Raw genomic sequence first — 12,364 nt, forward strand, 5'->3', positions numbered from 1 at the left:
CTATTTTCTCCTAGTATGGTAAGGGGATATACAACTATCACTTATATTTCTCTGAATAACAAATGAATTTTGTGCACTTTTTTTTTCTTTTTAGCCTTTTGGGTTTCCTTGTCTGTAAACTGGTATCTTTTGCCCATTTTCTGGTTTTGTTTTTCTTTTTATTATGGTTAATATGACTTACTTGAATATTAAATGTCAGTCTCTCATTGATTTACATATATACACATTTCTTTTTTCAATTTGCCACTGGTTTCTTAATTTTGTCTATGGTACTTTATCAACCAGAAATCTTTAACTTTTGCATGATCTAATTCAACTATTTGCATTATAGTTTATGCTTTTGAAGGTTTAGGTTTTTTTTTTTTAAAAAGAAGTACTTTTCTGCCCATAGGTTAGAAAACATTCTATGTTTTCTTCTATCAACAACTACCAGGAGATTTTGGCCACATCACTCAACTCCAGTGTCTGTTTCCTCATTTGGAAAGCGGGGGTGATAATCACAGGACCTAACTCACAGGGTTCCTAAGAGACACACATGAGTTAATACACGTGAGGTGTTTAGAGCACGGGGTGTGGCACACACACAGGATCTTTTAAATCCACCTGGAGTTGCTTTAAGATATGCATTAAAGAGACCTAGTTTGACATTTTTCCTTGTAGTAAGCCAGCTTCCTCCCCTCACTTACTAAACCATCTCTGTTATTACTCTCTCTGTCCCATCACGTGTCTGGATGCTAATATCAAAACTGTTTCAATCATTGTGACTTTGCAGCATGACTGAGTATCCGGCAGGGCAAGCCTCTTATTAAATTTTCCCTTTTGGTTATCTCTAAGCAATTTGGGAACCTTTATTTTTCCACATATATTTTAGAGTGTGCTTATCAAGTTCCTTCTAAAAATCCAACAGAAGTTTTGACTGGGACCACATTAAACTGAAAGACGGATCTGATGGTGGCGGGCGTCTGCAGCACTGAGCTGTGCCATGGTCTCCGCTTGTCTAGATTTGCCTCCAAGTGTTCTTTATACAGATCTGGGTTAAGGTAATTCCTAAATATTTATAGTTTGACGTTTTTTTGTGAATGATACTTTGCCTTTTTATTATACATGTTTGTTGCTTATTACCAATGTAGAGAAAGGCTACCAAATTTTAACACACCGACTGCCATACTAGAGAAATCTTTTTCCTTGGGGCCATGATGTTTTATTAAGAAAATAAAAATTTCAAAAACAAAATGATCCTTTCTAATTTAATGAAAAATTCATTTTTTATTGTTTTCTGTGTGCGAGTTACATGAAATTAAATTGTCAGTATTAATTGTAACAACAAGAACATCAGTAAGTAAGATTTTCATGAACCAACTGCAGGGCTTTGCCCAGGGGCCACCGATCAGGTAACGTGTGTGCTACAGCAAGGCAGTGTGAGTTGCCGGCAAACCAGGTAAAGAGACATGTGTGTGAGTTACATATGTTTCACAAGGCCCTCGGCTCAAAGCTAGGGTGACTTAAATACAAATCACATGGCAGTTAATGTGTTAAAATTGATCTCTTACTCAATAGCTTTGCTGAATTCTTATTAGTTACAAAAGTTTGCTACTGACTTGGTTATATTCATTACTATCTGCAAAGAATAACAGTTTTATCACTTCCCCCCAATCTTGACCTACACCTCTACTTCCTTTTCTTCCCAGGACTGTCTATATGCTGGCAGGGATAATATACATCCTTATTTGGTCCTTATCTTAAAGTAATGCATCTAAAATTTCTTCATTAAGTATAACTTGTGATGTAGCATTTTAGCATTAATATTTAACTTTTACCAAGTTAAAGAAATTCACTTGTTACTAATTTGCTCAAAGTTTTAATCTTATAAAGGTATGGAACCTTGTCAAAAGCTTCATCGAAAACTCCAATGATTGACTTTCCTTCTAATACCATACTGACTCATTTTTCCTGATGTTCAGCCATCCTTGTAGTCCAGGATAAACCCTAACTGCAGTCCCCAACCCCCGGGCTGAGGCCTGTTAGGAACCAGGCTGTGCATCACCAGCTGCGTTCCCCTCCAACCCCATCATCCGTGGAAAAACTGTCTTCCATGAAACCAGTCTCTGGTGCCAAAAAGGTTGGAGACCACTGCCCTAACTGATCATTATAAATTATATCTAATACACTGTTAGAGTCAGTCAGTAAATAACTCACAGAGGATTTTTGCATTTAGTTTGCTTGTAAGTGGCATAGGCTGATCATTTTCTGTAATTATCCTTATCTGGTTTTGGAATTAAGATTTCACTGCCCTCATAAAATGATCTGGGCAGGCTTTGCACTTTTTCTGTTTTCTATAACAACTTAAGAGAGGAATTAGTAGGCCAACGTGCACAAAATAGATTTAATTATCACCGTAACTGACAGGTCCCATTTACTTGTGAGGCTGAATAACCCTGGGTTTGGTTTGCTCCTTGTTTTCCTCCACAGATAGTTTTGCTTGCCTATTTTTAAAAACTAAATTGTTTATCTCTTCCTTACTGATATTAGGTTCTTCCTATATCCTGGTTACTGATTCTTTGTGGCTTGTCTTTTTGTGTTAGTGTGCCTTTTAGAATATTAGAAATAAATGAAGTCAAATTTACCAATATTTTCCTTTATGGTCTGGCTTTCTATGGTTAAAAAACACTCCCAAATTGTGAAGATATTCTCTTACGTTGGCTCCTAAAAGTTGCACAGTTATGTCTTTCATATTTATGCTGACACTGTTCGCCCGTTCTTTCCTCACGGAATTGTAACGTCATTGTAACATGTATCAAGTTCTGGAGGTGGGAGGGGGGAGTCTCTTTGTTAAGGTCATGTCATCTCAACAGCTTTACATTTATAAGTCTTGATATCTAAAATGGCGGAGCCTCTAACTTGTTCTTCAAAATGTTCTTGCTTGGCTATTCTTGGTTCTTTTTAAGTCTTCTTTATGAATATCACAATCAGCTTCTCAATTTCTAAGAAAATCTCTCTAGGGGTTTTCACAGAAATTTCATTAATTTTATAGATTAACTTGTTGAGAAATGCCAAAGATAACCTTACCATTAATAAACATGGCAAATGTCAGTATTTATATTTAGGTCTTTATCTTTCAATAATATTGTTTTAAATTCATTTACCATAAAGATTGTATTCCTAGTTAGTTATCTTATAGACAAGGTTTAACATTTTAATTAAAAACAAACAGGCACATGTAGAACACTTTATTGGTTTATAGGATGTAAGTGATTTTTGTATGTAACCAGTAAACTTGCTAAACTTTTCTATTCTAATACTTATCTACAGATTCAACTGGAATTTTCTATGTAGGAAATCACAGTCTATAAACAATGACTATTTTATTTATTTCTTTCAAATCTTTATGTCTTTTATTTAATTTTTTAAATGTTGCATTTGTTCAGACCACCACCATAGTGCTGAAGAGAAGCAGTAACTGTAGGACCTACCGTCTGGTTCTTGTCTTTAAAGAGAATACTTCTAATGCTTCACGGTTAAGAATAAATTCTGCTGTAGACTTTCTGTAGATACTTGTCAGTTTCAGGAAGCCACTTTCTATTACCCCTGGGCTACTAAAAAATCATGAACAGCTTTAATTTTTATCATATGCTTTTCTCATTTTATCTGTGAATCACCTTTAATAATTTTTACCATGTTACACATTGAAGTGTCATAGTGTGACACGCTGATGTGACACACTCTTGGTCATGAGTTAAAAATACATTGCTGGATTTGGTTTGCTAGTTTTTAACGTAAAAGTTTTGAGTACCTATGCCCATACATGAAATTAGCCTATAATTAGTTTTTCATACTTCCTTTGTTTTATATGACCTCATAATGAATTGGGGCACATTCCTTCTTGTGATCTCTGAAAGGGTCTTCAAAGATGGGGACTAAAGCTCCAAGCACTGGCTTAGCTGCAGTCCTTAGGTTTTGCTAGAAAGTTTTCCTACTATTCTCTCAGTTTTAAGTTTTAAATTTCCACTATGATTCCTTTTTTGACCCGTAAGTTTAAAAGTAAGGTTGCTAATTTCCAAATACAAAGGTTTTTTTTTAAAGCTATCATTCTGCTACTAAATTCTAACGATTGCGTTATGTCCAGAGACAATGATCTGTACGGTAAGGAACCTTTGGCTCCCATGGGCTGTGCTCTACAGCCACTATACAATTTCTACTGTGACAAAAGAACTGTCAATTCTCATAATTCTGTCAATATGCTACACCTAAATACAGTCTTCTGAACGAACACACGAACACACACACACACACACACACACACACACACACACACACACACGGAAAAGGTACTTAGGGGCCTAAACTCTCCATCTTTTCATCATGATTTACTGTGTTTAATGGAGATGTTGGAAAGACACCAAGCTAATGTCTGAATGCTCATTTGTATCAAATTAAAAATTTTAATGTTTGAGGTTTCTCCCCCACCAACCTCCCAACAACCTGCAGCTGCCAGTAGGAGCTGGGCCCTGGTTACCTTTTGAAGACCGCAGTCTCTGTCTTGGCATCTACAGTGAGGCTGAGCGTTTCCTTCATGCCGCCATTCATCACTGTCTCAGTTACCTTGTCTGTACTTTCCGCATCCTCCTCTCCGTCAGAGCTGGCTTCCATGGCCACACTGCCTGGCCCTGAAGAGAGAGCACAGCTGATGGTCATACAGATCCACCTACCAAATGTCACATCTACTGCTTGAAGCCAGTAAGAGTGAGATGGCTTGCCTGCTGGTGCCTGGGCCGGATTCTTAATGGGCACAAGTTCTTAAAATAGCCTATCAGGGAGACATTTCATGGGTTTTCTTCCTTAGAGGACCAGCGAGTCCCCTATATCCTTTGCAGCTCAGCATCCCCTACACACCCAGCCTTCTCCCCACAGGTGCCTGCCCCCGACTGTCCCTACGCACAGCACAGGACAGAGCAGGCAGCTACACATTCTACCTGCACCAACTTGGGTCTTACTCCTTTTTGTTTTCAGAGTTACTTCTGTGGTGTCTGGTGGACAGTTTGTTTTTTATAACAGGAAGCCACATGGTATACTGGTGACAAGCTTGTGCTCTGAGGTCAGACTTCCTGGTGGTACAACCCTTGGGCAAGCAACTCATCTGTGCCTGAGTTTCCTTATCCATAAAATGGGGACAAGTGACCCTACTTATACAACTTAGGGGTAAAGTGAAGTAATCTCTATCAAATGTATATAAAAATGACAAAGAGGTTTTGTGCCTTCCATCTGTATCCTCATTTCTCTCTCCCAGAACTTGCTTCTTGTTCCCTCCTTATGATCCTTGCCCCCCCACACTTCCAATGCCCCATCACACTCCCTTTGCTGACACCCCCTCACCTGCTGAAAACCCTACTCATCAGGCTGCAAACAGTTCAGGGCCAATGAAAGGAACATACGTGAACATTTGCAGTAATCAGACAACCCACTGGAACTTTATATACTTACCTGCGACCATTTCATCTACTCATAACCGTGAAAAGAAAATAAACAGCCCCATAGCCTGAGGTGAACACAGATACACCACGTACCTAGCAAAGCAAACTGCAAGGGAAAACTAAGCACAGACTTGGCACGCACACATCTAGCTCTGGTTTTATTCACCCTGGGTACTGTAGGCTAAGGCTTTCTTCCTTTCTGGGCCTCTATTTCCTTATCTGCACATTGCTGCGCCTGGTAACTTGCCCTGTGGATGTCAGATCCACCATCTCATTTTCCTGGCTCCCGTTAGCCCCTGAGCCTGAGAGTCAGATCCGGTTTGATGAGGCTGCCACGTGAATTCCCCACACTCACCTTCTGGCTGTGTGGCCAGCGCGGCAACACTGGGGGTCAGAGGGCCCATGGGTTCAGTGCTGGTTTCCATTTCCACTGGGGAATTACTCCTTAAAGAATCTTTTGTGCTTTCAGAAAAGAGAAAATTCAGACGTTAGCAGTGGGGAACAACCGTCAGTTACCCCGTTATATACAAAAAAACCTTTCAAAGTAAGTTCTGTTTCTATTGGGAGACATCAGCACTTGTGTAAGAGTAGCTGGGTTACAGACTCCAACGATACACAGACCTAACCGCAAGTAGCTGCTTGAAGTAGCAGACGAGTGTGGGTGGGCAGTAAGGCAGGGACTTCGTAGAGAATTCTAGACAGGCTCAGAATGCCCCCACCTCTCAGCCCCACCATGATCACCAGGCTCCCAGGGCTTGGGCAGCAGTGATATACAGTGTACAGTATCAACTGATCTACCAGGTTGATGGGTTTTACAAAAATCCTGACTTACCTTGAGCCACACTGCCTGGAGGGAACTGGCCCTCTTAACGATGTTTATTGTTGGAATTGTGAAAACATGGTAAGAAACGCCAAATACTGAGTATGGGGAGGAGGGAGGTTGGATGAGGGAGAAAACTTCCCATTTTATCCCCATTCCCATGTGGCAACACCCCTCTATAGACCCCAAGGCCTGTACACGGGGGTAAAGAGAAGCAAGCTGCTTCAGTGACATTCTCAAGTAACCCAGGGCTCTTATCCTCTAGTTATAAAGAGAAAAAAGCAAGAGCAAACGTGACTGTCTTGTACTGAAGCAGGGCTGATGAAATAACCATAGTATCTTAGAGACATTTTTCACACACCTCAACTGTACTTTTGAATAATAGTGTAACATTACTGTTATGGTTACTATAAAGCAGCATAGGTTTTAGCCTACTCATTGGTTTGTCTAAGACAGTAACTGTCAGCTCAAAGTAGTGTGTCTTCCTATCTTCTGTATTACCAATGATTTTTTAAAACATTTATTACAACAGGGAAAGCAACAGTCTTCCAAATAAGGTGGTAGAGATTGTTTTTTTTTTTCAGTAGACAAAAAACATTTAGCAAATCAAACTAAGCCTAGTGAGACATGAAATCTACAGTTTAACACTCAAAGGCTGACAATACTCGTGAAATGACAGGTTTCTGTCATTGAGAATAATACCAACAGCAAGACTGACAGCCATACCTGTCACAGGCTTTAATCTATGGCACTGGACTAGTGCTATAAATTTATTCGCAAGTGAAATACAAGTTCATATATCTGTAGAATTCAACATACATTTTGCATTTTCCTGCAACACCCCACACGGGGGTGCCTGTCAGGAGTCCTTGGCTTCACCTTGTTCCTGTTCTCCTCAATCCTGTCCTGACAGCTCTGGGAAGCCAGAAAAGCCCACGGAGATGAACATCTGCTGCAGCAACCTGCTAGTGCCCTGGCACCACATCCTTCCAAGCTACTTTGTTCAAGAACTGCTCCCTTTCCCAAAGGAAAGGAAGACGGTAACTGTTTTTCTTGTAACACACAACTGTTGTCAGTTCTCAACCCCCATGTTGATTTTTAATCTTATTTAAGGCACTACATTCAACTGGAAGTAAATTAAGGTAAGAACATGTGTTAACAGCAAACACTCACAGCTCCAGGTCTCCTAGGGAGAGCTTCAGAGACAGCACACATTTGCTCACCTCAAGGAAGACGTGAACTCTGAAAAAGAAGCCCAGCCCGTCTCCTTAGTTGGCATTGGCTCCTCTGTGCTCCAGACGTCAGACCCCACAGAGTCCAGCGGAGCACCATGGGTTGTCTCCATTGGGACGTCAAAGTTGGCTGACCAGTTGGGCGCTAAAAAGAGGAAAGAAATTTTATTTGGAGAATATTTCAGTAGTTTAATGTAGCACAAGATATTTTTCAAAAATACATTAGCAGTGACAAAAAAAAGACTGGGACTGTGAGGAAAAGAGGATTGGAATGTACTATGGTAGGAGTGGCAAGGGCAACTTGACAGTATCACATTATAGAATTGTATGTTTCCTCTGACTTCTAACAACTTTTTCAAATAGAAATATTACATGAGGATATAAACCTACATATAAAAGGTTATGTTAATTTCTTATTTTTGACAAAATATCATGGCTACATTAACACTGGGGAAAGCAAGGTGAAGGGTATATAAGAACTTACTATACTATCTTTGCAACTTTTCTATTAATCTAAATTATCCCAAAGTAAAGTTTATTTAAAAAAACAATATGTTGATTATTCAACTGCAGTAAACTGGAAACAACCTTAATGCTTCCCAGTCCAGATATGGCTGCACTTCATATATTCCCTGGCCTCCCTGTAATCCAACACATTCAACACAAGCACCAGGAAGGCTTCCTCAGTCCTGTAGATACAGGACTGACCTCAGAGGTCACAGGGGCAGAACTTGCTTGGGCATGCTACTAGTGTCTGTGGGCCCCTTCTTATTATGCTGCCTGCTGGCCAAGTTTGAATTTAATCTGTGGGTCTCTGTTTAAATGTCACTTTCTAAGAGATGTGTCCCTTCAGATGAAATTAGGTCTCCGTTTATTTGCTCAAATTGCACACCATGCTTTTCCTTCACAGGGTGCTGAATCCTCAATCCTTGCTGAGGAAAAGTAGGGTGTAGGAGCCACTGCACTCTGTCAGGGATGATTTTCATCATAATTAGGAAACTCTAGGCTGTAAGGAAGGAACACTAGGGAACCTGCTAGCCATTTAGGGGCTTACACTAGACGCGAGTGATGGAAGGACCTGTGCAGAATAGAAATGTTCCAGTTTTAAAGACAGACCTTGCTATGACTTTGGGCAAGTTAACTTCTCCAAGTTCCTTCCTCATTTGTTCAATTCATATAAGGACTACCTATCTACTTAGTGAGGACAAAATGAGGGCCTGCACACAACAGGCACTTAATTAGTTTTGCCTGTCCATCTGTGTGAGTATGGCAGGGCTCCACTGATACCAAGAAGAGGTAATGCTTGAATGCTTAAAAATCTCACCCGAAATCTCAGAAAAGTCAACCTGATAGATGTTTTTGCCAGCCCAACACGTGCAAAGCTCTGGAATCATTTCATCTCAATCAGTTCCATTTATAACTAAATTAGGCCAACACAAAAATGACTCTTCTATTGTTATCACTCTGGGATAGTCTTTCTCAGCTTAGCTTCCCAGAGTCAGTATGACATTAGAAACTGTTCTGAATAGTCCACAGAACCTCCAAAAGAAGCCACAGAGACTGGTGGGGTGGCAGAAGCTCTCTGGGGCAGCCCTGCAGCCCTGGGAGAGAATCCTCCCCACACTCAACACCTTGTGACTCCAGAGATCTGATGACCCAAAAGAAGCCTTTCCCAAGGAACAGACAAGCAGGAGGGCTGGTGCCCGGCAGTGCTGAGCCTGGGAGGCAGGGTAAACCTGAATGCACCTAGGGTGCTCACCCTCCTTCTCTGCTTCCTCCACTCAGTCCTCGAGTCAGAGCGGCAACAATAGTGCGTGCAGTAAGTCATGCTCAGTTCATGGCTTCCCTCCAAGTCACGTATCCACACCCAGCCCACTCCAAGAACCATAGGTTCCAGAATATTATTGAGCCTTTAAAAAGAAGGAAATCCTGTACATGCCACAAGGAAGAACCATGGGGACAGTATGTTAAGTGAAATGAGCCAGTTAATAAAGACAAATACTGTATGATTCCATTTATATGAGGTCCCTAGAGTAGTCAAATCCATAGAAACAAAGTAGAATGGGGGATTGCTAGGGGCTGGGGAGAGGGAAATGGGGAACTGTTCAATTGGGTACAGAGTTTCCAATTGGGAAGGTGAAAAAGTTCCTTATTCTTAGCCAAATCCTCAGGGGTTCCCCAGAACTTTCAGAAGACAATTCTGGATCTGGCCTCTGGCCTTCTCATCTTCGAGCCACATTAAGCAGCCTCGTTGTGCCTTCCTATTGGTTGTTTTCTCTTTCAAACTGACTAATCCCTACTTGTCCTTAAGCCTCACACCTCTGGGTATGCAGGTGCCTGGTGGAGCTGGGCTCCCCCCCTCCAGTCTTCCAGGTCTCATCCCGATCCCCCCCGCACCCTGCACTGATCTATTTTCCCAGCAGACGCCAAGCCCCTGGAGTCTGTGGCTTGTTCACAGTTACAGGCCCAAACTTGGCATACAGTAGGACCTTGATAAAAGCATGCTGATTTGAAATGGATTATTATTTTTTTTTTTAAGACGTCTCACTCTGTTGCCCGGGCTAGAGTGCCGTGGCATCAGCCTAGTTCACAGCAACCTCAAACTCCTGGGCTCAAGCAATCCTCCTGCCTCAGCCTCCCGAGTAGCTAGGACTACAGGCATGCGGCACCATGCCTGGCTAATTTTTTCTATATATATTTTTAGTTGTCCATATAATTTCTTTCTATTTTTAGTAGAGACGGGATCTCGCTTTTGCTCAGGCTGGTCTCAAACTCCTGAGCTCAAGCAATCTGCCTGCCTCAGCCTCCCTCTGTGCTAGGATTACAGGCATGAGTCACCGCACCCGACCTGAAATGAATTATTGAGAGAAAAGACTACTTCCTCCTCCTGAAGAGGCTGAGCTGGAAACGGAGTCAGTGGATAGAAGGTAACTCTCATTTCCTCGCTGGGTCCCAGACTCGTCTGTAACGTGGTGGCTGCTGGATGGCTGCACAAGTCCCATCCAGCTCTGAGGTTACCATGAGTTTCATCCCCAGCTGGGTTTCAGCCTCTAGGACCAGGTACATAAAGCCCTTCCTGGAGGACAAGAACTGGTCAAACTTGGGGAAAGCCCCCATCAACTCAAATGGCTCTTTCACATGAACATTTTTCTGAACTTTTGTAAGTTAACAGTATTTTTAAAAGGCCAACTAGCTCAAGTCTTCTTAGCAAGTGGCAGGGCACATACAAGCACTTAGGGAGACAAGTTTTTAGGCTATAATTTTCATAAATAAACTATGAGGAACATATTTTAAAACCATTTAAAATCATTAAAGCTAAAGCTTTTCCTCTGGTTTATTCCATTCATAATTCTAAAAACCACAATTATTTCCTCACCTTTACCCAATCTGTGGTCTTTACTCTTCTGCTACAGCACATGGTCTCTGCAGCTGTAAGACTAACCTACCAGTGTGCTATGTCCTCTAGCCGGCCTCACACACAGGATTTGCATATCATAAAGAGATGCCTTATCATCAAAGGCATAACTCGCTCCTTTCCCAAGCCCAGTCTTTGAAACTTAAACCTCTAAAACTTAACCATTCCTTCAGAAGTCATCTCAGATGCTTCAGGCTACTCTTTTACCTATTTTTCAAAGTATCTAATTCCAACATGGAGCAACTAATATGGAAGAATAAGGTAACTTACGTTCATTCAAGTCCACCTCCATCTTATCTTCCGCGTTGGTACTGCTAGACTCAAACAAGTCTTGCTTTGCTCCATCCTCTTCTTCAGAGTCTGTGCTTTCCTCACTGTCTGTGCTGCCCGAGCTAAGAACAAAAAAAAAGGGACCAAAGTATTTAATGCTGTTTATCAGCTACCGGCTAAACTCAGAAAATTCGGAAGGTCATCCAACAATAAAAAATCATATTGTGCTTTAACTGGACCCTATCCTCCTGAGTGCCACTTAACTGACATCCGGGAAGACTCGCTTTGTGCGAGTGCGCCTTGCCTCATGCTCAGCCTCAACTGCTCTACGCTTGTACTTTGCTTAAAGGTGGAGATGACAATCTAAAAAAAAATGGCTCTAACGGGTCTGTGGTGGTATCTCGTTGTGGTGTTACTTTGCTTTTCCTATCGATCAAGGATGTTGAGCATATTTTCATATGCTTATTTGGCATCGTATATCTTCTCAAGTGTCTTTTCACATGTTTAGTGCATTTTAAAAATTGGGCTATCTTTTGTAAACTGAGTAGAGATTTCTTAACTCTACATAGAAGTCTTTTTTTTATCAGACATATGATTTGTAAATATTTTCTCTCAGTACATGGTTTGTCCTTTCATTTTAATGGTGTCTTTTGAAGAACAGAAGTTTTCAGTTTTGATGAAGTTCAACTTACTACAATTTTGCTTTTAGGTATTGTGCTTTTGGTGATATATCAAAGAAATTTTTATAATTTGCTGTAATACACATTTTGAGTCAATATTCAGAAGTAAGAGGTATGCAATCCATTTTCTTGAATATGGATGTCCAATTGTTCCAGCACAATTTTTTTTTTTTTTTGGGAGACAGGGTCTTACTCTGTTGCCCTGGCTAGAGTGCCATGGTGTTAGCCTAGCTCACAGCAACCTCAAACTCCTGGGCTCAAGCGATGCTACTGCCTCAGCCTCCCAAGTAGCTGGGACTACAGGCACACACCACGACACCTGGCTAATTTTTCTATTTTTAGTAGAGATGGGGTCTCACTCTTGCTCAGGCTGGTCTTAAACTCCTCAACTCAAGCGATCCTCCCATCTCAGCCTCCCAGAGTGCTAGGATTACAGGTGTGAGCCACCGCACCTGGCCCAGCACCATTTGTTAAAAAGA

The 12,364-nt window shown here is 41.3% G+C and overlaps 1 protein-coding gene across 8 annotated transcripts in view; it reads right to left on the reverse strand.

Moving 5' to 3' along the window:
• The window catches only part of PPP6R3 (protein phosphatase 6 regulatory subunit 3), a 143,612-nt gene that overhangs the window by 6,574 nt on the left and 124,674 nt on the right, over positions 1–12,364 (reverse strand). For all 8 annotated transcript variants that reach the window (XM_045558265.1, XM_045558263.1, XM_045558262.1 and 5 more), the window contains 4 exons: positions 11,206–11,327; positions 7,512–7,665; positions 5,824–5,930; positions 4,514–4,664 (listed from right to left, as the gene is read on the reverse strand). In XM_045558265.1, coding sequence (XP_045414221.1) covers positions 4,514–4,664; positions 5,824–5,930; positions 7,512–7,665; positions 11,206–11,327 — 534 coding nt within the window. The remainder of the gene's footprint in view (positions 1–4,513; positions 4,665–5,823; positions 5,931–7,511; positions 7,666–11,205; positions 11,328–12,364) is intronic.

This window comes from Lemur catta, chromosome 7 (genome assembly GCF_020740605.2).
Source record: "Lemur catta isolate mLemCat1 chromosome 7, mLemCat1.pri, whole genome shotgun sequence".
In the NCBI taxonomy this organism is placed as follows: Eukaryota; Metazoa; Chordata; class Mammalia; order Primates; family Lemuridae; genus Lemur; species Lemur catta.